At 41.6% G+C, this 26,169-nt stretch overlaps 1 protein-coding gene across 1 annotated transcript in view; it reads right to left on the reverse strand.

Moving 5' to 3' along the window:
- Window positions 1-12,724: 12,724 nt before the first annotated feature.
- The window catches only part of tmc5 (transmembrane channel like 5), a 38,235-nt gene continuing 24,790 nt past the window's right edge, over window positions 12,725-26,169 (reverse strand). Inside the window, exons 11-20 of the mRNA XM_061881424.1 lie at window positions 25,579-25,745; window positions 23,553-23,628; window positions 23,363-23,460; window positions 23,195-23,290; window positions 23,006-23,081; window positions 19,464-19,597; window positions 19,142-19,315; window positions 16,861-16,939; window positions 16,691-16,783; window positions 12,725-16,624 (exon numbers count right to left, since the gene is read on the reverse strand). Coding sequence (XP_061737408.1) covers window positions 16,058-16,624; window positions 16,691-16,783; window positions 16,861-16,939; window positions 19,142-19,315; window positions 19,464-19,597; window positions 23,006-23,081; window positions 23,195-23,290; window positions 23,363-23,460; window positions 23,553-23,628; window positions 25,579-25,745 — 1,560 coding nt within the window. The 3' untranslated portion in view covers window positions 12,725-16,057. The remainder of the gene's footprint in view (window positions 16,625-16,690; window positions 16,784-16,860; window positions 16,940-19,141; window positions 19,316-19,463; window positions 19,598-23,005; window positions 23,082-23,194; window positions 23,291-23,362; window positions 23,461-23,552; window positions 23,629-25,578; window positions 25,746-26,169) is intronic.

The raw sequence follows: 26,169 nt of genomic DNA on the forward strand, positions 1-26,169 counted from the left end.
CAACCGTTTTCTACCGCATGTCCTTTTTGGGACTGGGGACTATCTCAGCTGAACCCGAAGGCAGGGTACGTCCTGGACAAGTCAGAGTCAGAAATTATTTGTAAAATATCAACAGAATTCTTCAACGACAGGGCATTCTAGTTAACATTTTACAGCAAACATATACCCACGCTGCATCCGGGAAGTAGTCACTTTTTCCACATTTTGATATGTCACAGCTTTATTCCAAAATGGAATAGGTACAATTTTTTTTTTTTCAAAAATTCTACAGACACGTCCTTATAAAGACAATGTGAAACAGTTTTTTAAAATAATTTTGGCAAACATATTAAAAATAAAAAACTAAGGAATCACTTGTAGAAGTATACACAGTCTTTGCTCAATACTTTGTTGATGCACCTTTGGCAGGAATTACAGCCTCAAGTCTATTTGAATTCGATGTCACAATCTTGGCACACCTATCTTTGAACATGTTTGCCCATTCCTCTTTGCAGCACCTCTCAAGCTCCATCGGGTTGGAAGCGTCGGTGCACAGACATTTTCAGATCTCGCCAGAGATTTGTAATCAGATTCAAATCTGGGCTCTGGCATTTACAGAGTTGTCCTGAAGCCTTTGATATCTTGGTTGTGTGGTTCGGGGTCTTTGACCTGCTGAAAGATGAACCGTTCACCCAGTCTGAGATCAGGAGTGCTCTGGAGCAGGTTTTCATCCGGGATGTCTCTATATATATCGCAGTGTTCATCGGACGCCGTGGCGTGGAGGGTATAGTGGCCTTGCCATCAACGTGAGGGTTCCAGGTTCTAGTCCGACACTTCACCCTTGCTTCCAGTGGTGCTCACACTGGCGTATAAACGTGAAGGAATGTTTGGCAGTCAGTTGTGTGAATGTGAGTGTGAATTTTGTCTGTCTATCTGTGTTGGCCCTGCGATGAGGTGGCGACTTGTCCAGGGTGTACCCCGCCTTCCGCCCGATTTTAGCTGAGATAGGCACCAGCGCCCCCCGCGACCCTCAAAGGGGAATAAGCAGTAGAAAATGGATGGATGGATGGACTTCTGTCAGTCTACCACTGGGCAACTTTGGCTACAGATTTAGCTTACCACCAAAATGTGTGAATGTGAGGTGAATAAATCAAGGGTTCTCAGCTCTCACTGTAGAGGGATTCGAGCATACTTGCCAACCTTGAAACCTCCGAATTCAGGAGTTGGGGGGGGGTGGGGGTCTGCCCGGGGTTGGGGCTAAGGGGGGAGTATATTTATAGCTAGAATCCACTAAATTTAAGTATTTCATATATATATATATACATATATACAGTGGGGCAAAAAAGTATTTAGTCAGCCACCGATTGTGCAAGTTCTCCCACTTAAAATGATGACAGAGGTCTGTAATTTTCATCATAGGTACACTTCAACTGTGGGAAACAGAATGTGAAAAAAAATATCCAGGAATTCACATTGTAGGAATTTTAAAGAATTTATTTGTAAATTATGGTGGAAAATAAGTATTTGGTCAACCATTCAGAGCTCTCACTGATGGAAGGAGGTTTTGGCTCAAAGTCTCACGATACATGGCCCCATTCATTCTTTCCTTAACACGGATCAATCGTCCTGTCCCCTTAGCAGAAAAACAGCCCCAAAGCATGACGTTTCCACCCCCATGCTTCACAGTAGGTAAGGTGTTCTTGGGATGCAACTCAGTATTCTTCTTTCTCCAAACACGATGAGTTGAGTTTATACCAAAATGTAGATAGAACATGTTAAAAGGGAAAGTAAGCAGATATTAACAGTAAATGAACAAGTAGATTAAAAATTCACTTTCTACCACTTGTCCTTAATAATGTTGACAAAATAATAGAATGGAAAATGACACAATATGTTACTGCATATGTCAGCAGACTAAATTAGGAGCCTTTGTTTACTTACTTAGAGTGGAGCAAAACAGTACTTAGTCAGCCACCGATTGTGCAGAGGTCTGTAATTTTCATCATAGGTACACTTCAACTGTGAGAGACAGAATGTGAAAAAAAAATCCAGGAATTCACATTGTAGGAATTTTAAAGTACTTTCATGTAAATTATGGTGGAAAGTAAGTATTTGGTCAATTGATTGATTGATTGATTGATTGATTGAACCATTGAACGCTCTCACTCAAAATCTCACAATACATGGCCCCATTCATTCTTTCCTTAACACGGATCAATCGTCCTGTCCACTTAGCAGAAAAACAGCCCCAAAGCATGAATTTTCCACCTCCATGCTTCACAGTAGGTTTGGTGTTCTTGGGATGCAACTCAGTTTTCTTCTTGCTCCAAACACGACGAGTTGAGTTTATACCAAAAAGTTATATTTTGGTTTCATCTGACCACATGACATTCTCCCAATCCTCTGCTGTATCATCCATGTATCCATTATGATGTAAAGAATGAGGTTTAATACAAATGTTTGTGAAGTCGTGACAGCTGTTTGTGTGTGTAAAGGGTGAGGTAACCATTCCATTTTCTGTCAAAAAAGCAATGGAATCAATTGATATTCGCTACAATGTATGCATTTTCTATCAATTAAATCATTAAGGTCCAGATGGAAACATATTGAACATCTGTTACTACCAGGCTGTTTAAACAAGCTATATTTGCACTCAAAAGAAAATGGTCGCATTTACAAAACCCCAAACCAGTGAAGTTGGCACGATGTGTAAATCATAAATAAAAACAAAATACAATGACTAGTAAATCCTTTTTAACTTATATTCCATTTAATAGACTGCAAAGACGGGATTCTTAATGTTCGAACTTGAAAACTATAAAAATATTAGCTCATTTGGAATTTGATGCCTGCAACATGTTTCAAAAGAGCTGGCACAAGTGGCAAAAAAGATGAAAAAAAGTTGAGGAATGCTCATCAAACACTTATTTGGAACATCCCGCAGGTGAACAGGCTAATTGGGAACAGGTGGGTGCCATGATTGGGTATGAAAGCAGCTTCAATGAAATGCTCAGTCATTTACAAACAAGGATGGGGCGAGGGCCCACCACTTTGTGAGCAAAATACTTGACAAAATTGTTTAACATTTCTCAACAAGCTATTGCAAAGAATGTAGGGAATTCACCATCGACAGTCCGTAATATCATCAAAAGGTTCAGAGAATCTGGAGAAATCACTGCACGTAAGCGATGATATTACGGACCTTCAAACCCTCAGGCGGTACTGCATCAAAAAGCAACATCAGTTGTAAAGGATATCACCACATGGGCTCAGAAACACTTCAGAAAACCACTGTCGGTAACTACATTTTGTCGCTACGTCTGTTAGTGCGAGTTAAAACTCTACTATCCAAAGCAAAAGCCATTTATCAAGAACACCCATAAACGCTGCCTGCTTCGATGGGCACAAGCTCATCTAAGATGGACTGTTGCAAAGTGGACAAGTGTTCAGTGGCCTGACGAGCCCACATTTCAAATGTGTTTTGGAAACTGTGGACGTGAGGTCCTCAGCACCAAAGAGAAAACAAATCATCCGGACTGTTACAGGCGCAAAATTGAAAAGCCAGCATCTGTGATGGTATGGGGGTGTATTAGTGCCCAAGCCATGCATAACTTACACATCTGTGTAGGCACCATTAATACTGAAAGGTACATACAGGTTTTGGAGCAACATATGTTGCCATCCAAGCAAAGTTGTCAGGGACGCCCCTGCTTATTTCAGCAACACAATGCCAAGCCATGTGTTACAACAGCGTGGCTTCATAGTAAAGGAGTGCGGGTACTAGACTGGCCTACCTGTAGTCCAGATCTGTCTCTCATTGAAAATAGGTGGCGCATTATAGAAAAGAATAGAATAGAAAGTACTTTATTGATCCCTGGGGAAAATTCAGCGCCCACAGTTCGCTCACAATAGACAATAATAATAATAAATAATATATAACAAATATTATATATATAATACATAATATATGAATAGTATACATATAATCTACATTTAAGTGCAGTCAATCTGATTGCTGTCAGTATGAAAGACCTCCTGTGTCGTTCCGTGTTGCATTTTGGGGGTCTGAGCCTTCCACTGAATGTGCTCATTCTCTCCACAAGGTCCGAGTGTAGTGGGTGGGTGGTGGTGTCCATAATGGCTAGGAGTTTTGCTAGACTTCTCCTCTCTGACACCACCGCCAGAGAGTCCAGCTCCACTCCCACCACGTTACTGGCCTTCTCTACCAACTTGTCCAGTCTGTTTGTGTCCCTCACTCTCAGCCCGCTGCCCCAGCAGGCCACGGCGTACAAGAAAGCGCTCGCCACCACCGACTCGTAGAACATCCTCAACATCTTTGTACAGACGTTGAAGGATCCCAGCCTCCTGAGGAAGTAGAAGAGGCTCTGTCCTTTCTTCTAGAGGGCCTCAGCGGGTTTTGACCCATTCAGCTTGTTGTCGATGTGTACACCGAGGTATTTATAATCCTCTACTTATGAAGCCTAAAATACCACAACGGGGACCCCGGACTGTTGAACAACTTAAGTTGTACATCAAGCAAGAATGGGAAAAAAAATTCACCTGAAAAGCTTAAAAAATTGGTGTCCTCAGTTCCCAAACGTTTTTTTAGTGTTGTTAAAAGGAGAGGCCATGTAACACAGTGGTAAAAATGCCTCTGTGCCAACTTGTTTGCAATGTGTTGCTATCATTAAATATGAATTTAATAATTATTTTTTTAAAAACGTTTTTCAGTTTGAATATTAAATATCTTGTCTTCGCAGTCTATTCAATTGAATTTAGGTCGAAAAGGATTTGCAAATCATTGTATTCTGTTTTTATTTCTGATTTACACGACGTGCCAACTTCACTGGTTTTGGGGTTTATATTTACATGTAAGGTTGACGTCACCTGAAGCGGACGCAGGCGCGCACTGACAGTTGATTGGAAGACAACCAAAATCTGCACAGTTGCGCACCTTTTTTTCTCGCTTTTAGCCCATCATAGAATAGGGCCCTAAAGGCCTACTGAAACCCACTACTACCGACCACGCAGTCTGATAGTTTATATATCAATGATGAAATATTAACATTGCAACACATGCCAATACGGCCTTTTTAGTTTACTAAATTGCAATTTTAAATTTCCTACGAGTTTTTTCTTGAAAACGTCGTGTAATGATGACGTGTACGCTTACAGTTTTTAGGAAGTATGAGCGCTGCGCACACACACAGCTAAAAGTCGTCTGCTTTAACAGCATAATTACGCAGTATTTTGGAGATCTGTGTTGCTGAATCTTTTGCAATTTGTTCAATTAATATTGGAGAATTCAAAGTAGAAAGATGGAGTTGGGAAGCTTTAGCGTTTATCCACACAAACACACGGTGATTCCTTGTTTAAAATTCATATTAAAGAAACTTTACTATGGATCAGAGCGGTCATGGATCCCAATCAAATATCAACCAGCAGGTTTTGGTGAGAAAATTGTGGTTAAAAAGTCGCTTCTTACTGGATATCAGCTGAGCTTGTGCCGCCCACACAGCTGCTGTCAACTTCCCTGAGACACTGCGCGTCAACACCCGGCCGTGGACGTACACTTCCGACTATCAGGTACTGTTAAACTCACTAAAACACTAGCAACACAATAGAAAGATAAGGGATTTCCCAGAATGATCCTAGTAAATGTCTCTAAAAACATATCTGAATCCGTCTCAATGCAATCGCGTTTTTTTTTTTTCTAGCCTGTCGCTATCAATATCCTCAAACACGAATCGTTCGTCTTCGCTCAAATTAATTGGGAAATTGTCGTTTTCTCGGTCCGAATAGCTGTTTTTTTTGGAGGCTCCCATTAAAAACAATGTGAATATGTGAGGAGCCATCAACATGTGACGTCATCGTCTGCGACTTCCGGTAGAGGCAGAGCTTTTCTCCAGTTGCGAACTTTATCATGGATGTTCTCTACTAAATCCTTTCAGCAAAAATATGGCAATATCGCGAAATGATCAAGTATGACACATAGAATGGACCTGCTATCTCCGTTTAAATAAGAAAATCTCCTTTCAGTAGGCCTTTAAGTCTTTCTCAATCCTTGGTTGTGTAATGGTCGGCCTTTTCAGGCAGTATGTGTCATTCAATAAAATTCAGGTTCATGTTAAATAAATTTCACACACAAAAAAATGGGGGTGAAAACACGTGTGTTGCTAGAGCCTGCCAACAAGCTGTCCCTTATTTATTTTCCAGGGAGTTGGCAACCCTTATTGTCATGTTCTCTAAGCTACAACCGCCACTGGTTGTTGAACAAAGCAAGTGAACCAGCAGAGTTTTTTTTAATAAATAATGAAGTGCTGTAAGGTGAACCCCCATTATTTCAGTGAAGGTCTCTTGGGTGTATCTAGCCTTATTGAAGTTGCTTTTATTTTGAAAAGAAATCAATAAACCCTCAATATAGTTACTATGCATTTCAACTTAGAGACTGTGCCTACAGACATTAAATTGTGATGTTGTCAGATGTGGATTGTACGTGAAAATGTTTTCTACTTCACCATCTGGGTGTTGTTTGGTGGTGTAAAACACCCAATCACGAAACGTAAGCAGCATTGTGAAGGGCGACAACATGTATAGTCTTGCAGTTTGTAATGTTTATGTTTGGTGTTTTCTGCTTCAATTTGAAGACAATAAAATTGTGTGTTGAGAAAATGTGTCATTTTTTTTTAATGGTTTTACCAAATGTTCTTGTAGTGGTTGGACATTCTACCAGGAGAGGGCAGTGTTGTGTTGTGGAAAAATGGCAGGTACCTTTTACTGTTTACTGTCAAGTGATATGTGTATACAGTGGGGCAAAAAAGAATTTAGTCAGCCACTTAAAATGATGACAGAGGTCTGTAATTTTCATCATAGGTACACTTCAACTATGAGAGACAGAATGTGAAAACAAAATCCAGGAGTTCGCATTGTAGGAATTTCAAATAATTAATTTGTAAATTATGGTGGAAAATAAGTATTTGGTCACTTCAAACAAAGAAGATATCTCTCTCTCACAGACCTGTAACTTCTTCTTTAAGAAGCTCTTTTGTCCTTCACTTGTTACCTGTGCTAATGGCACTTGTTTAAACTCGTTATCTGTATAAAAGACACCTGTCCACAGCCTCAAACAGTCCAAACTTCACTATGGCCAAGACCAAAGAGCTGTCGAAGGACACCAGGAAAAGAATTGTAGACCTGCACCAGACTGGGAAGAGTGAATCTACAATAGGCAAGCAGCTTGGTGTGAAAAAAATCAACTGTGGGAGCAATTATCAGAAAATGGAAGACATACAAGACCACCAATAATCGCCCTCGATCTGAGACTCCACGCAAGATCTCATCCCGTGGGGTCAAAGTGATCATGAGAACGGTGAGAAAAAATCCCAGAACCACATGGGTGAACCTGGTGAATGACCTGCAGAGAGCTGGGACCAAAGTAACAAAGGTTACCATCAGGAACACACTACGCCGATAGGGAATCAAATCCTGCAGTGCCAGACGTGTACCCTCGCTTAAGCCAGTGCATGTCCAGGCCCGTCAGAAGTTTGCCAGAGAGCACATGGATGATACAGCAGAGGATTGGGAGAATGTCATGTGGTCAGATGAAACCAAAATAGAACTTTTTGGTATAAACTCAACTTGTCGTGTTTGGAGGAAGAAGAATACTGAGTTGCATCCCAAGAACAGCACACCTACTGTGAAGCATGGGGGTGGAAACATCATGCTTTGGGGCTGTTTTATCTGCTAAGGGGACAGGATGATTGATCCTTGTTAAGGAAAGAATAAATGGGGCCATGTATCGTGAGATTTTGAGCCAAAACCTCCTTCCATCAGTGAGAGCTTTGAATGGTTGACCAAATACTTATTTTCCACCATAATTTACAAATAATCCATTTTCTACCGCTTATTCCCTTTCGGGGTCGCGGGGGGCGCTGGCGCCTATCTCAGCTACAATCGGGCGGAAGGCGGGGTACACCCTGGACAAGTCGCCACCTCATCGCAGGGCCAACACAGATAGACAGACAACATTCACACTCACATTCACACACTAGGGCCAATTTAGTGTTGCCAATCAACCTATCCCCAGGTGCATGTCTTTGGAAGTGGGAGGAAGCCGGAGTACCCGGAGGGAACCCACACATTCACGGGGAGAACATGCAAACTCCACACAGAAAGATCCGAGCCTGGATTTGAACCCAGGACTGCAGGACCTTCGTATTGTGAGGCAGACGCACTAACCCCTCTGCCACCGTGAAGCCCCCCTCTGCCACCGTGAAGCCCATTTACAAATAAATTCTTTAAAATTCCTAAATTGTGAATTCCTGGATTTTTTTTCCCATTCTGTCTCTCAGAGTTGAAGTGTACCTATGATGAAAATTACAAACCTTTTTCATCATTTTAAGTGGGAGAACTTGCACAATCGGTGGCTGACTAAATGCTTTTTTGCCCCACTGTGTGTATATATATATATATATATATATATATATATATATATATATATATATATATGTATGTATGTCTTGATTGGATTATCCAGAGAATAGTGTAAATGTGGAAGTAGTGTCAAAGCGCCTTAAATACCTTGAAGGTAGAAAAGCGCTATACAAGTACAACCCATTTATCATTTATAGAGTGAATGGAGCACATACTTGTTGGTCACAAAAAACATTCATGAAGTTTGGTTCTTTATTAAATTTATTATGGGTCTACTTAAATTGTGACCAAATCTGCTGGGTCAAAAGTATACATACAGCAATGTTCATATTTGCTTACATGTCCCTTGGCAAGTTTCACTGCAATAAGGCGCTTTTGATAGCCATCTACAAGCTTTTGGTTGAATCTTTGACCACTCCTTTTGACTAAATTCAGCTAAATTTGTTGGTTTTCTTACATGGACTTGTTTCTTCAGCATTGTCCACACGTTTAAGTGAGGACTTTGGGAAGGCCATTCTAAAACCTTAATTCTAGCCTGATTTAGCCATTTCTTTACCACTTTTGGCGTGTGATTGGGGTCATTGTCCTGTTGGAACACCCAACTGCGCCCGAGACCTATGCTTTGGCCTGATGATTTTAGGTTGTACCGAAGAATTTAGAGATAATTCTCATTTTTCATAGTCCCATTTACTCTCTGTAAAGCACCAGTTCTATTGGCAGCAAAACAGGCCCAGAGTATAATACTACCACCACCATGAATGACGGTAGGTGTGGTGTTCCTGGGATTAAAGGCCTCACTTTTTCTCCTCCAAACATATTGCTGGGTATTTTAGTCAAACAGCTCAATTTTTGTTTCATCTGACATCACATGGACGAAGACCTTTTAGAGAGGAAAGTTTGGTGTTTTTTCCTGACTTAATGTATATTCTGCTCTACCACGGTATTGAGCAGAAGATTTTAAGAAAGTAGGGCCAAATTGATACAATTTGTGCATTAAAGATGCTGAAGCCAATTTAAGCACACCTGTGAAGTGAAAACCATTTCAGGTGACTCCCTCTTGAAGCTCATTGGGAGAATGAGCAAAGTGTGCAAAGCAGTAAGCAAAGCAGTAATCAGGCTATTTTGAAGGAACTCAAATATAAAACATTTTTGTGACGATCTGTCACATTCACACCCGGTTTTGATTCCTGGGTTGGTGTTTGTTTCCCCCTTCAGTGCTCTTATTTTGGTTCCGTATCCTGCTTGTCTCACTAAGCGCTCGTTTCCCTCACCTGTCCCTGATTGGCAGCCGGGCACACCTGGTTGCAGTTGCCAATCAGGCGGCTATTTATGCCTGCCTCACCTGTTCCTCAGTGCTCGAGGATTGACTATGTTAGGGACTTTATGCATGACGCATGACTTCAATTCCTTGTTTTGAGTAAAATAACTCTTACCTGCCTGTCGTCCTCATGTTATCTGCATCTTGGGTGTCCCAACCACCGCAGCCATGCGGGTTCCAGACACTTTTTTAGTTATTTCATCTTTTTTTGTTAAGAACATAATTCCACGTGTGTTCATTTAGTCTTGATGCCTTCGGTGACATTCTACAATGGGGCGGCATAGCTCAGTTGGTAGAGTGGCCGTGCCAGCAACTTGAGGGTTGCAGGTTCGATTCCCGCTTCCGCCTTCCTAGTCACTGCCGTTGTGTCCTTGGGCAAGACACTTTACCCACCTGCTTCCAGTGCCACCCACACCGGTTTAAATGTAACTTAGATATTGGGTTTCACTCCTCCCACTTCCAAAGACATGCACCTGGGGATAGGTTGATTGGCAACACTAAATTGGCCCTAGTGTGTGAATGTGAGTGTGAATGTTGTCTGTCTATCTGTGTTGGCCCTGCGATGAGGTGGCGACTTGTCCAGGGTGTACCCTGCCTTCCGCCCGATTGTAGCTGAGATAGGCACCAGCGCCCCCCGCGACCCCGAAAGGGAATAAGCGGTAGAAAATGAATGTAAAAGCGCTTTGAGTCACTTGAGAAAAGCGCTATATAAATATACTTCACTTCACTAAATAGTAATGAAATTTTAAAAAATGTATTGAATGAGAAGGTGTGTCCAAACCTTTGGCCTGTACTGTATGTTTTTTTTTTTGGTTTTTTTTTGTCCTGTCCAGCTTCTCAGGCAAATCCTATAGTTGATGTAGATGCCCATATTGGCTGTTCAGATTTACTTTGCAAAAGAGAAGTGTAGGATACTTGTTGCCTTCTTTGAATTTGACTTTATTAAATGTATTTATATTATCATCTGGTGCAGCCGGGCAGGAGCAGGAGGGGATAGAAAGAGAAAAAAAAAAGGAAGACAGAGGGTGGAATTGTGGGGATAAGAGGGGGATTAGACATAGAGACAAAAACAACAACAGTAAATACAACAATAACAACAACAATAGAACACCAGCACATACAATATGTACAAATATGATCGTAAAAGTGATAGCAAATAAGCAGTGAAATAAATAATATGGTAATGACAATGAGAATTTTTACACTAAAACTGGAGCAATACAAATACCAATAGAAAAAGCGCCATTGATCATGAACAAAACCAATAGTTTACCTCTATTATCAACAATACAGTTGTTCAAATGCAACAATACATATACATGATAGCTAGAAACATAATAAATAAAAATAAATTTAATTAAACAAAAAAAATCGGTTCGCAGCCGAGTGTGAAGCGACCGGAATGAGAATCAGCACCTCCAAGTCCGAGTCCATGGTTCTCGCCCGGAAAAGGGTGGAATGCCATCTCAGGGTTGGGGAGGAGACCCTGCCCCAAGTGGAGGAGTTCAAGTACCTAGGAGTCTTGTTCACGAGTGGGGGAAGAGTGGATCGTGAGATCGACAGGCGGATCGGTGCGGCGTCTTCAGTAATGCGGACGTTGTACCGATCCGTTGTGGTGAAGAAGGAGCTGAGCCGGAAGGCAAAGCTCTCAATTTACCGGTCGATCTACGTTCCCATCCTCACCTATGGTCATGAGCTTTGGGTCATGACCGAAAGGATAAGATCCCGGGTACAAGCGGCCAAAATGAGTTTCCTCCGCCGTGTGGCCTGGCTCTCCCTTAGAGATAGGGTGAGAAGCTCTGCCATCCGGGAGGAACTCAAAGTAGAGCCGCTGCTCCTTCACATCGAGAGGAGCCAGATGAGGTGGTTCGGGCATCTGGTCAGGATGCCACCCCAACGCCTCCCTAGGGAGGTGTTTAGGGCACGTCCAACCGGTAGGAGGCCACGGGGAAGACCAAGGACACGTTGGGAAGACTATGTCTCCCGGCTGGCCTGGGAACGCCTCAGGATCCCCCAGGAAGAGCTAGACGAAGTGGCTGGGGAGAGGGAAGTCTGGGTTTCCCTGCTTAGGCTGTTGCCCCCGCGACCCAACCTCGGATAAGCGAAAGATGGATGGAAACAAAAAAAAAGGAATACCGAAAGATGGAAGGTAAGAGAGAGGCAATCTATATTCATCTTGTAGATTGTTATAGTAACAATGGGTTAAGCTCTGTCAATATGCCTTGTGTTACCCAGTTTACCCTAGGGCAACAATGTTGATATATGTTTGATGAAACATGATTATGTGCATGAGTGTATGTATGTATATGTACTTGTATATGAACACAATGTGTATATGAATGTTTGTACAGTAAATGTGCGTGTAGATGGACAGACTTGGAGTATGTAGGTATGTAATGTATTTGTGTATGTATGTGGGAGCGTAGCTACCAATGTATGTATGTTTGTATGTATGAATAACGGTGTGTGTGTGTGTGTGTGTGTGTGTGTGTGTGTGTGTGTGTGTGTGTGTGTGTGAGTATATGTGTGTTTGTATGTACAATATCTTTGACCCCTAGTGTGCGTGGGAGCCAGAGTGCGGCCCCAGCCGCCCAGAGAGCCCAACCCAAACAGAAGGTGTGGCGCCCAGGAAACCAGGGACCACCGGCCCCACGCACAGGCCGGCCGGCGGCGAGAACCCCAGAGCCCGGCCCACCGCGCCGCCCGGAAATGCCGGCAGCAGGCCGCAGACAGACGCGCCCGGCAGAGGACAGGGCATGAGAGACGGTCAGACCCCAAGCCAGCGAGAGAACCCCCGACAAGGGCAGAAAGACGGGACGCACCGCCCGGGGGCACCCAGAGACTCCCCACAGCCTGACGGGGGTAGGGGTGGGGTCGGGGGGCCCGGGTGGTGGTGGGCCGGGGGCGGTCTTCCCGTCCGGCTGTACTGTATGTTTAACATCAAAACAAAACACCCCTTATTGGTGAAAAAGCAAATTGGTGTAATATAATACATACATTTTTAACTAATAACAGACCCCACCAATGCTGACAACAACGGTACTTATTCAATAGTTCTGAGCTTAAAAATTATGTCGACAGGTAAAATCCACACCCAAAATTGTCAGGTTCAAACACTGATGACATCTATTGAACAAGACAAGAAGCAAGGAATTAAACAGACAGAATTAAATTTGGCTCAATTGAGGAGAAACGTCCGGGCTGTACTCTTATTCAGTCTCACCACGCTCCTGACAATAGATTGTACAACTTCTCTTTTATTTGGGCTTTCCCTGATTACATGGCAACAGCTGTTTTTAAGGGAGGGGGTCGTAAACAGCCATCACCTTTAGTTACAGAAAAGTTCAAAGAAAAGGTCGTAAAACAGTTTAAAGAAGCGGTGCCTGGAGGGCAGTCTGGTCCTGCTTCCTCACCTCTTTGTTGTTCTCAGGTCAAAACTAAATGTTTCTGTGGATTACGATACATCAAAGAAACTGAACACTTTCATGTTGCTTCCCATTCTACACAGTGAAGTTTTACAGGCCTTCTTGGTAGGATCAAAGACAGCTTTTGTTTTCTCACTGGGTGAGCTGAACTCAATGTAACACAAAGTTTTGTGATATCTTAGATACAATTATTGTAACAAAAATAGACTCTAGGAATTGTAGGCTTATTTTTTTATTTTTCAACAAATTTTGGAACGGCCACTTTCAGCCCCAAAATGGGGTGCGGGGCTGAATCAGCCTACTGACGTCACCTACAGAAGACTGCAGGCATTTTTCTAATGCAGAGTATGTTGTTCATTTTCACGCAGAATTTTTATGAAATATCAAATATGTCTGCCGGATTCATTGTTGCAAGTTGAAAACAAAACTTAAAAAGGGGTAAACCTGCATACATTTTCAAAATGATCGGACAAGCAAAATGGATGGATGGATGGAATATGAGGAAAGTATGGTGAAAAATGGGACGGACCAAGCCAGAGGAGTGTAATTTGCAGCCATCTTTTCAATGAGTCTGACTTCAAGGAAGGGTTTTGGTCTGAGTTTGGTTGGAAAACATGAAAAGACTCAAGCTCAACATGATCCAGAAAATTAGGAGAAAGACTGAGTCAGAACCTGGGGAAAACTGAAGAGGTAACCCGCTAGTAATTTATTTATGTGTCCTCTTCTACTGATGTTTTTCTCAAGATGCTTGAGAAAAAAACAAAAAGACTATGGAGACTCACAGGCTGTGTTGTCTACGGGAAGTCCAGAAATAATATGTTGTATTTCTTCTCTGCTCATAATGTTAACCATATCAGTTTGAAGTCATCGTGGACCAGGGCCACACAAACATGCAACTAAGTGATCAAAAATAACAGTTTTACATGCTTGTATCCATTCTGTCTGCAGTTTAGTTGATGACGTCAAATCAAGAGTGCGGCATATCAAGTTTGGCGATGTGAAGGGTATTTTTCAAAACAATTAATTGATGGGAAATAACTGCCAGATTAATTTTCAGGAGCAAAAAATACATAAAGAAAACTTTCAGGTGAAATGTTGGTCATCAGGACGCTATGGGTCCTTTAATTTTGTTTTTAGAATATGCATACGGACAATTTAAAAAAACTAAGCCATTAGTAGCGATGCAATACCAATTTATGCTATAGGGATACAATTCCCATACAATGATACGGTACTGTATTTTTTTATATATTAAACATATACGTCCATATTTGTAATATATTATTTTAATGAAACATAGTGAATACTGAGGTGAACCTGCACTCTCACAAATAAATGTTTGCAGTTTATGCAAATTTTGTTAAACATTATCACAATTTCTGAAGGGTTGAAACCAATAAAAATCAGTTCCCAGTGGCTATTTTAGTTTATGCAAATTTAGTTAAAGGGAAACATTATCACAATTTCTGAAGTGTTAAAACCAATAAAAATCAGTTCCCAATGGCTTATTTTATTTTTCGAAGTTTTTCTAAAAATTTTACCCATCATGGAATATCCCGAAAATGGGCTTCAAAGTGCTATATCCACCGGTCTATTGTCCTGTGACGTCACTGCGTGAAGCCACCAGAAACAAACATGGCGGATAGTACAGAAAGGTATAGCATAGTAGCTCGGATACAGACTCGGATTTCAGCGGCGCAAGCGATTCAACAGATTACGCATGTATTGAAACGGATGGTTGGAGTGTGGAGGCAGATACCGAAAACTAAATTAAAGAAACAGAAGCTTTTGAGCCATATCATGACAAGACAGCGGCACGGGAGGAAGTGTGGACGAATTTGGCGATTGCCTTCCAACCAACGATTGGTATGTGTTTGTTTGGCATTAAATGTGGGTGAAAGGAAAGGCTGGATGCACATATCACCACAAATGAGGCATAATGATGCAATATGTACACACAGCTAGCCTAAATAGCATGGTAGCATCGAATAGCTTGCAGTCATGCCGTGACCAAATATGTGGAGTGACATAAGTCAAAAACATCAACAAAACTCACTTTTGTGATTTCGTTGACTATCGTTGGAAATGCATCTGCTTTGAGTGTTGCAGGATATCCACACATTCTTGCCATCTCTGTCGTAGCATAGCTGTCGTTGGTACAGTGTGCGGAACAAACGAGGGACTTTCCCATCTTTTGACCACTGGTGCAACTTGAAACCGTCTCTGTTCTTGTTGTTACAACCTCGGACAATACACTGACGAGTCATGATGTCTCCAAGGTGCCAGAAAAGGGTCGAAAAAAAGGAAAATAACAGAGCTGATTTGACTTGGTGTGTGTAATGTGTTTTGAGAAAATGGCGGGTCGCTTCACGACGTGACGTCAAGTTGGATCCGCTTTGGACTGGACTCTCGCGGGTGTGTTGGATCCACTATGGATTGAACTTTCACAGTATCATGTTAGACCCGCTCGACATCCATTGCTTGCGTCCTCTCCAAGGTTCTCATAGTCATCATGGTCACCGACGTCCCACTGGGTGTGAGTTTTCCTTGTCCTCATGTGGGCCTACCGAGGAGGTCATAGTGGTTTGTGTTGTGGTTTGTGCGGCCCTTTGAGACACTAGTGATATAGGGCTATATAAGTAAACATTGATTGATTGATTTGATTGATTGACGTCACGGGTGAAAGGTCATCGTTCCGACAGGTGAAAATTTGAAAGGCGTTTAAATCGCCAAATTCAACCTTTTAGAGTTCAGAAATCGGTTAAAAAAACATCTGGTCAATATTGACGCTTACATAGGTCTGGTGATAATGTTCCCCTTTAATTAATCTGGATGCCAGTAGAAATTCAGGTTTTGATTAATAATTCCCATTCTTGCTGTTGATTACCTGCTTACTTTCAGTTCAGTAGCCATCATCAAACTCATTCTGGGCCTGTTGCCGGGCCAACATTGCTTGTATGAGAGCGCTCGACCTAGCAGGAGGTGTATTTTCTGGGGCTGCGGTGGTTCCCCAATGGAGACTCTCTTCTATCTCGGCATTTTGCCTTGCCTGCATGACTTGCATCATAGCATTGGAGAACGAAGATGGTGAGTCGTCTCCTTGTGCTCCGTCATTTTCTCTTTGTCTCGCCTGCATCAGAGCGATGGACCCATTGAGAGGGCTCTCAGGAAACTCCGCTGCCCTGTAGCGGACATCTGTCTCATTTTCCTCGTCTTGACTTAGGTGTGGAGGGAAGAACAGCTGGTCCATTGGGTGAAATTCTCTGTTTTGATCCTGGGCTCTCTGAAAGACCATTGCGGTCTGCTCCGAAGCGTCAGAACGGAAGATATCTGAGGGAAAAGCGTCTCCAGCGGGTCCGCGTCCTGCTTCGTCTTCCTCAAGACGTTGGTGAAGAATCAATGCCTGAACCATTCCGTTGGAGTTGAATTGACCGCCCGGAAAACTCCGATCCGATGGATATTTAGGGTTCTGATGGAGAAAAATATGAACTGATCTGTATATATCATTTTAAAAGTATTCTTCCAATAAACATACCATTTTTGGATTCTTCTGTTTGGGTTTCTTACTAGGATGACGTTTCTGGAGGTTCTGCAGTTTTTCCAGCAAAAATGACTTGTCTTTGCCCTCCTAGTGAGAACAATGTTAAAAGTTTGAAGCAAAGAGGTGTGCAAAGCAAATTAACACACAAACTGTGTCACACCCACGTTGACTATTTGCTGTCTCAGTCGACCAATAAGCTGCTTGCGGCCCTGAGTGACTTGCCAGAAGATATATATGATGATTCTGACAAGGGTCATATACAAAAAATGTCAGTTAAATGGAGCAAACATTATGGACAACAAGAGTTCCCATCACACAACATCAGTGAAATGCTCACAATACATTATGCAGACCACAAAAAACAGCATAGGTTTAATTTCAACACATTTGGTAATGTTTGGCTCGTGAAAAAACCCAAACCAGTGAAGTCATCACGTTGTGTAAATCGTAAATAAAAACAGAATTGTCATGAGGAACGCGCATAGTGATGCGCGTGTTGTCCAACCCAAGATGCAAATGGACCAGATCGGACAGGAATAGCAGGTAAGAGCTTGGTTTAATTTGCAAAAAGATAACACTGGTACAAAACTGACAAAATGAACAAAAAAAAAGCGTGTGCCGAACGCACGGGAAGCTAAAGCTGAACTAGCAGGGAGTCAAGAGTCCAAAAGGTAGCGTGCCGAGCGCACAGAAAGCTAAGGTAAAACTTACCACAAGTACTAGACATTGGAAGGTACCCATGTGAAAGTTGATCACCGCAAACAAAGGATCAAGGCTGAACAAAGGGAGAAGGCAGGCTTAAATACTGTCAGTAATCAAAAATAACAGGTGCGCGTCAACAGCGAGTAGCAGGTGGAACTAATATGAAACCATGGTAACCAGATAAATCAGGAAGAGCAAAACTCGGAAAAGGGAGAGTCCAAAAATAATCAAAGAACACAAAAGGACTCAAAAAACAAAACAACATATGATCCAGGTGGCGGATCATAACAACAATACAATGATTTGGAAATCCTTTTCAACCTATATTCAATTGAATAGACTGCAAAGACAAGATACTTAATGTTCAAACTGAAAATATTAGCTCATTTGGAATTTGATGCCTGCAACATGTTTCAAAAAAGCTGGCACATGTGGTAAAAAAGACTGAAAAAGTTCAGGAATACTCATCAAACATGTATTTGGAACATCCCACAAGTGGACAGGCTAATTGGGAATAAGTGGGTACCAGGATTGGGTATAAAATCAGCTTCCATGAAATGCTCAGTCATTCACAAAGAAGGATGAGGCGAGGGTCACCACTTTGTGAACAAATGCGTGAGCAAATTGTCCATCGGTTTAAGAACAACATTTCTCAACGAGCTATTGCAAGGAATTTAAGGATTTTACCATTTATGGTCTGTAATATCATCAAAAAGATCAGAGAATCTCCGGATATCACTGCACGTAAGCGGCAAGGCCGAATAATTTGATCAAATTATGTCGCATCAAAAAGTGACATCAGTGTGTAAAGGATATCACCACATTGGCTTGGGATTATTTCAGAAAACCGCTAACAGTAGACAGTTTGTCGCTACATCTCTAAGTGTAAGTTAAAACTCTACTATGCAAAGCCAAAGCCATTTATTAACAACACCCAGAAACGCCGCCGGCTTCGTGGGCCCGAGCTCATCTGAGATGGACTGATGCAAATTGGAAAAATGTTCTGTGGTCTGACGAGTCCACAATTCAAATTGTTTTCGGAAACTGTGGACTGTTCTCAGCGCAATGTTCAAAAGCAAGCATCTGTGATGGTATGGGGGTGTATTAGTGCCCAAGGCATGGGTAACTTACACATGCTGAAAGGCACATACAGGTTTTGGAGCCATCCAAGCAACGTTTTTTTCATGGACGCCCCTGTTTATTTTAGACAATGCCAAACCACATTCTGCACGTGTTACAACAGCGTGGCTTCGTAGAAAAAGAGTGCGGGTACTAGACTGGCCTGCCTGTAGTCCAGACCTGTCTCCCATTGAAAGTGTGTGGCGCATTATGAAGCCTAAAATACCACAACGGAGACTCCGGACTCTTGAACAACTTAAGCTGTACTTCAACTGAAATGCTTCAAAAATTGGTCCCTTCAGTTTCCAAACGTTTACTGAGTGTTGCTAAAAGGAAAGGCCATGTAAAACAGTGGTAAAAATGCCCCTGTGCCAACTTTTTTGCAATGTGTTGCTGCCATTAAATTCTAAGTTAATGATTATTTGCACACAAAAAAATAAGTTTCTCAGTTCTAACATTGTTCTAACTTGTCTTTGCATATAAGTTGAAAAGGATATGCAAATTATTGTATTCTGTTTTTATTTACAAATTAAACAACGTGCCAACTTCACTGGTTTTGGGTTTTGTATAAAATCATATTGTAATCAACAATTTAGCACACACACAACACTTCTGGGCACTTACAAGATTATGAGTGTGCCGAGGAAGTAAACAATTTCACTCCTGATGACATTTTCATAGATCCAGATGGCCACCTGAGAACCAGGAATGTGTTCGAGACCATCGATCCAGATCCCAACCACACTGAAGGTGTTGTTCAGACCCCGAAAAGGGCCGCACTGCTTAGAGGGGGTCAGTCTACACAGAAAGTAGACACGTCTTGATTTTCAATAAATTATAAAATTTCCACATGCCCAAAACTTGAATTTGAGGATGTTATTTCAGTTTTTCAATGAAACTACTTTTAATTCTGGAACATGGAGTTTTGAAACTCTTCCCGCTGTACCTCCATGCAGTGTATGCAACCATGGACAGGGCTCCGACAAAGAAAGGGAAGAAGAGGAGGGCAATGAAGATGGTTTGCATCTGAGCTGCCCTGCCTGTTCGACGTGGAGGCTGACAGTTGTGGGTCAAGCTCACCTGGAAACAATTACATTTATTCATATCACGGATCATCTTTTTTTTTACACGGTGAAAAAGTATCTCCCAATCAGAAATTACCCAAGAATGTGATTAAAATAGATGTTTTGTTAGGAGATTTTGATTAAAAAAAGACATTGTATAAGTTTACTCCTGTATTTTCTTGTATTTGTACACCAAGATCTACATTAAAACTATTTTTCGTTTAGTCCAAAACATACATCAAATACATTTAAAGTTTGAGACAAATAGAATAAAAATAGATTAAATAAAAAGGTGTAAAATAATTTTGTGTTGGGGTTAGGGCTCCAATGGGTTGGCCCTGTATATGCTGTACTATATACTATCTTTATATAAATATTTTACTGGCTTAACAATGGTATCCTTGTCCAGTATTTTGCAGCCGATATCACAACTGAGTGAATCTTCGGCATAAATACTGCCAACAACAACGGAAGGCCAGCTAAAAAAAACTAACTAATTAAACGTTCATCCAGTAATGGAAAAACATGAGGGAGTCTTTCAATGGAGAACTTTGAATGGCATTATTTCAAAGGTCATTCACAACGTTCATGAAAGATTCAGCATTGCCAGGGTCCAATTACCAATTATCCTGCCTTCATTTATTTTGGGCCATTGGTTGACCCCACAACACAATGGGTTTTCATTCATGAAGTCAAAACCCTATTTGCCATTTCCATCACACATAAACCTCCGGGCCTGGCTCCAGAGGGGGGCCCCGGTGACCCGCGTCCGGGCGAGGGAAATCTGGGTCCATGGTTTTTCATCTTCATAAAGGTCTTCGAGCTGCTCTTTGTCTGATCCCTCACCTAGAACCTGTTTGCCTTGGGAGACCCTACCAGGGGGCTTTATGCCCCCGGACAACATAGCTCCTAGGATCATTGGGACACGCAAACTCCTCTACCACGATAAGGTTGCAGCTCAGAGAGGAGTTTTTTTGCTTTTTGCAGATGATGTGGTCCTGATGGCTTCATCTGACCGGGATCTTCAGCTCTCGCTGGATCGGTTCGCAGCCGAGTGTGAAGCGACCGGAATGAGAATCAGCACCTCCAAATCCGAGTCCATGGTTCTCGCCCGGAAAAGGGTGGAGTGCCATCTCCGGGTTGGGGAGGAGACCCTGCCCCAAGTGGAGGAGTTCAAGTACCTAGGAGTCTTGTTCACGAGTGAGGGAAGAGTGGATCGTGAGATCGACAGGCGGATCGGTGCGGCGTCTTCAGTAATGCGGACGTTGTACCGATCCGTTGTGGTGAAGAAGGAGCTGAGCCGGAAGGCAAAGCTCTCAATTTACCGGTCGATCTACGTTCCCATCCTCACCTATGGTCATGAGCTTTGGGTCATGACCGAAAGGATAAGATCACGGGTACAAGCGGCCGAAATGAGTTTCCTCCGCCGTGTGGCGGGGCTCTCCCTTAGAGATAGGGTGAGAAGCTCTGCCATCTGGGAGGAACTCAAAGTAAAGCCGCTGCTCCTCCACATCGAGAGGAGCCAGATGAGGTGGTTCGGGCATCTGGTCAGGATGCCACCCGAACGCCTCCCTAGGGAGGTGTTTAGGGCACGTCCAACCGGTAGGAGGCCACGGGGAAGACCCAGGACACGTTGGGAAGACTATGTCTCCCGGCTGGCCTGGGAACGCCTCGGGATCCCCCGGGAAGAGCTAGACGAAGTGGCTGGGGAGAGGGAAGTCTGGGTTTCCCTGCTTAGGCTGTTGCCCCCGCGACCCGACCTTGGATAAGCGGAAGATGATGGATGGATGGATGATGGATCACACATAAAGAACGGGTTTGACTAGTTAGTTAGTCTAAGCCCCACTTGTAGAGTCAGATAAGGCATGAGAGTTAATACAAAACCCAAAACCAGTGAAGTTGGCATGCTTTGTAAATCGTAAATAAAAACAGAATATAATAATTTGCAAATCCTTTTCAACTTATATTCAATTGAATAGACTGCAAAGACAATATATTCAATGCTCAAACTAAGAAACATGTTTTTGTTGTTGCAAACAATCATTAACTTAGAATTTAATGGCAGCAACACATTGCAAAAAAGTTGGCTTTCCTTTTAACAACACTTAATAAGCATTTGAGAACTAAATAGTTCAATTTTTCAAGTTTCTCAGGTTGAATTCTCTTCCATTCTTGCTTGATGTAGAGCTTAAGTTGTTCAACAGTCCAGGGTCTCCCTTGTGGAATTTTACGCTTCATAATGCTCCACACATTTTCAATGGGAGACAGGTCTGCACTACAGACAGGCCAGTCTAGTTAGTACCTGCACTCTTTTACTCCGAAGCCACGCTGTTGTAACACATGGCTTGGCATTGTGTTTTTCATAACGTTTCTTGGATGGCAACATATGTTTCTCCAAAATCTGTATGCACCTTTCAGCATTAATGGTGCCTTCACAGATGTGTAAGTTGCCCATGCCTTGGGCACTAATACACCCCCATACCATCAGAGATGCTGGCTTTTGAACTTTGCGCCTGTAACAACCTGGATTATTATTTTCCTTTTTGGTCTGGAGGCCACGACATCCACAGCTTTCCAAAAACAATTTTAAATCTGGACTCGTCAGACCAAAGAACACTTTTCCACTTTATATCAGTCCATCTTAGATGAGCTCGGGCCCAGCGAAGCTGGCAGCGTTTATGGGTGTTGTTGATTAATAGCTTTCGTTTTGCATAGTAGAGTTTTAACTTGTACTTACATATGTAGCAACTAACTGTAGTTCCTGACAGTGGTTTTCTGAGCCCATGTGGTGATATCCTTTACACACTGATGTCGCTTTTTGATGCAGTACTGCCTGAGGGATCAAAGGTCCGTGATATCATCGCTTACGTGCAGTGATTTCTCAGATTCTCTGAATTTTTTGATGATATTACGGACCGTAAATGGTGAAATCCCTAAATTCCTTGCAATAGTGCGTTGAGAAATGTTGTTCTAAAACTGTTTGACAATTTGCTCAAGCATTTGTTCACAAAGCGATGACCCTCGCCCCGTCCTTGTTTGTGAAAGCTGCTTTTATACCCAATCATGGCACCCACCTGTTCCCAATTAGCCTGTTCACCTGTGCGATGTTCCAAATAAGTGTTTCAAGCACATTCCTCAACTTTGTCAGTCTTTTTTGCCGCTTGTGCCAGCTTTTTTGAAACATTTTGCAGGGAATAAAATTCCTTATGAGCTAATATTTGCAAAAAATAACAAAAGTTTTCCAGTGCGAACCATAAATATATTGTAGGTTGATAAGGATTTGCAAATCATTGTATTTTGTTTTTATCTATGATTTACACAACATGCCAACTTCACTGGTTTGGGGGTTTGTAAATGCATGCAGCAATGATGGTTTGTCTAGTATAACATCCATATTGTTTGTTTACATACAGTATATATTTACCTTCTTCACGTAAAACAAGGTGAAAAACTTTACAATTTGGATGGCAGGCAGCAGCGGAGAGAAATAGATTCCAATCCTGCAGTTCAGAAAAAGCAAAGAGCAAAAAATTATGAAAGTAAAGTATTAAGGACAGATTTAGTTTGACCTCCATGTTAATTTCAAGTAATTAATTTCATCAGTTTTGTTTACCAGAGCAGAGTCTGTGCATAGATGAGCTCAAGGACATTCCTGGCTACGTCAAACTCGGGAACACCAAGCCGTGGTAGGAATTTAGTTCCAATCCAACTGCAAGAGATTTAAAAAAAAAAATCACATCTGACTTAAATTACACATTTAAAAAAAACACACATAACTCACTTGGCAAGGAACTCTCCAAAGAAAGATCCTAACATCAGAAAGAAAAAGTCAAAGATGACCAAGCGGTATAAGGCCTGTCCAACAATGGATTCCCAACACTGCAGATAACACATTTCAAAATGTGAAGAAATTTTGTATTGTGTGATTACAGAGGGGTTCAGAAAAGTTTTTAGTTTTTTTTACAACATACCAAAAACGTCTGAGTCACAACATTCATCCAGTAGTAACATAGAACACCCAAAATAAACATCTTGAGTATAACATTCCTGTAAATAAAAAAAACAACAATCTTTAACTAGAACTAATACACTTAATGTATTTTAAATAAATCACAGGGGTCCTCAATTAATAGGTCTAAGGGCCAGAATATTTTAGTACACTTTAAGGGCCAGCATCGCTAAGTAGGTAAATATGATTAAAAAAATATATATATTCAGAACGTAATATAAATTATAATAACAGTGGTACCTCAACTTAAAAGGGAACTGCCCTTTTTTTTGGAATTTTGTCCATTGTTCACAATTATTATGAGGGACAAGAACATATGCCTTTTTTTAGGATCCTAAAAACAATTAAAATGTGATTAAAAGGAGTCACTGTTGTAATACAACAATTTCAAAACCCTCCCATCTATGGTGCGTAATATCATCAAAAGGTTCAGAGTATCTGGAGAAATCACTGCCTAGAAGCAATGATATTGCGGCCCATCGATCCCACAGGCGGTAATGCATCAAAAATCGACATCAGTGTGTAAAGGATATCACCACATGGGCTCAGGAACACTTCAGAAAATGACTGTCAGTAACTAGTTTGTCGCTACATCTGTAACTGCAAGGTAAGTCTACTATTCAAAACGGAAGCCATTTTATCAGTAACACCCAGAAACGCCACCGGCTTTGCTGGGCCCGAGCTCATCTAAGACGGACTGCTGCAAAGTGGAAAAGTGTTCCGTGGTCTGATGAGTCCACATTTCTGATTGTTTTTGGAACAAGTCTTGTCCTCTGGAACTAAGAGGAAAAGAACCATCCAGATTGTTGTGGGCACAAAGTTAAAAAAGCCAGCATCTGTGATGGTATGGGGGTGTATTAGTGGCCTAGTCATAGGTAACTTACACATTTGTGGAGGCACCAATAATGCTAAAAAGGTACATACAGGTTTTGAAGCAACATTATGTTGCCATCCAAGCAACGTTATCATGGACGCCCCTGCTTATTTCAGCAAGACAATGCCAAGCCACCTGTTACAACAGCGTGGCTTCATAGTAAAAAGAGTGCGGGTACTAGACATCAACATTTTTTATACACATTGCAAGTATAAAAAATGTCCTTTTTTGGTATTTTGTAAAATAGTGTTACAATTTAAGTTGCATTTGTCTATTTGACACATATTTATTTGATATAACTATAAACAAAATACAGAATAAATGTCCAACTTGCTGAAACACCAAAATTGTGTGGGTGTTGAATAATTTTGATCACAACTGTATTGTACTGTTTTTGTTCAATATTTCGGTAATACTTTAGTATGGGGAACATATTCTAAGTAACAAACACTTAATTTAGAGTTATTTGGACACTAGGGGAACATATAAGGGTTAGGGTTACTAATAATCAATAATTCTGAGGTTATTGAGGGAAGACTCTTAGTTAATGGTTTACTGGTTGTATAATAAGGCCATGCAGAATAAGGCATTAATAAGTACTTAATAATGACTAATTAAGAGCCAATATGTTACTAATTTGCATGTTAATAAGCAACTAATTAATTGTGAATATGTTCCCCATACTTAAGTGTTACCAATATTTTATTAATTAAAAGTGTTTTTTTTGTTATTTTTTTAAAGTGATGTTGCTTTTTACCTGTTAAATTAATTCAAATTAATTTCAATGGGAGACCTTAATTTGAGATACAAGTGTTTTAAGTTAAGAGCTCCGTCACAGGACCAATTAAGCTCATAAGTTGAGGTATTACTGTATTTAAAAACAATAGCCATGGTAGATGTCGCCATTCACCCCAACCTTGCTCAGATAGCAAACATCATTACCCAAAAAGATATGCACTGATATCCTCCAATATTGAGCAGATTTCTGTAAAATTGGATGGTTTCAATATTTGGGTGAAGATTGAATGACTTTAGCCAGCCGCCTATTGAGGACCCCTGCTCTACTGTAACATATACTCCAGCTTGATGAGACCCAGATCGCCTCTTATCAGACCTGAGCACCAAGGCGTAGATCTGCTTGCGTTTACTGGAGTAATGCTCAAACTTATTGAAGAGGGAATAGAAGAGTGGGACCACCAGGTTCATCAAGGACACCACAAAGGGGACCAAAAGAGTCTCTGCCTCCTGTTGCAGCGATGAGTCCGCCACATCCACTGTCCTCTGAAAAGATGGAGGCCACACAAAGAGTGCTTGATAAATCTTGAGTCAGTCCATGGTGCATGCAGATGAGGATTTTAGTCATCTTTCCGGGGTATAAGTGCTGCATATGGGATGTAATGGAACGCCATAATTACGGTACGTACAGTAGGGAGGGGATACATACGGCCCCATTTGTTGTGGTTTACCTGACACATGAAACGTGACGGATTACGGGGTTACAGTTTTCACTTTGCCCGCTCGATGGCAGTAGTGTTGAATATCTTAGAACAGAGGTGTCAAAAGTCGTATTCACTGAGGGCCACATCGCAGTTATGTTTGGCCCCAGAGGGCTGCTTCTAACAGTGAATGCTATTATTACACACGTTTTCAATGCATTTTTTATTAGATTTTTTAAAAACTAAAATGTAAAAAAAAAATAAGCTAA

Source organism: Nerophis ophidion, linkage group LG20 (genome assembly GCF_033978795.1).
Source record: "Nerophis ophidion isolate RoL-2023_Sa linkage group LG20, RoL_Noph_v1.0, whole genome shotgun sequence".
Classification (NCBI taxonomy): Eukaryota; Metazoa; Chordata; class Actinopteri; order Syngnathiformes; family Syngnathidae; genus Nerophis; species Nerophis ophidion.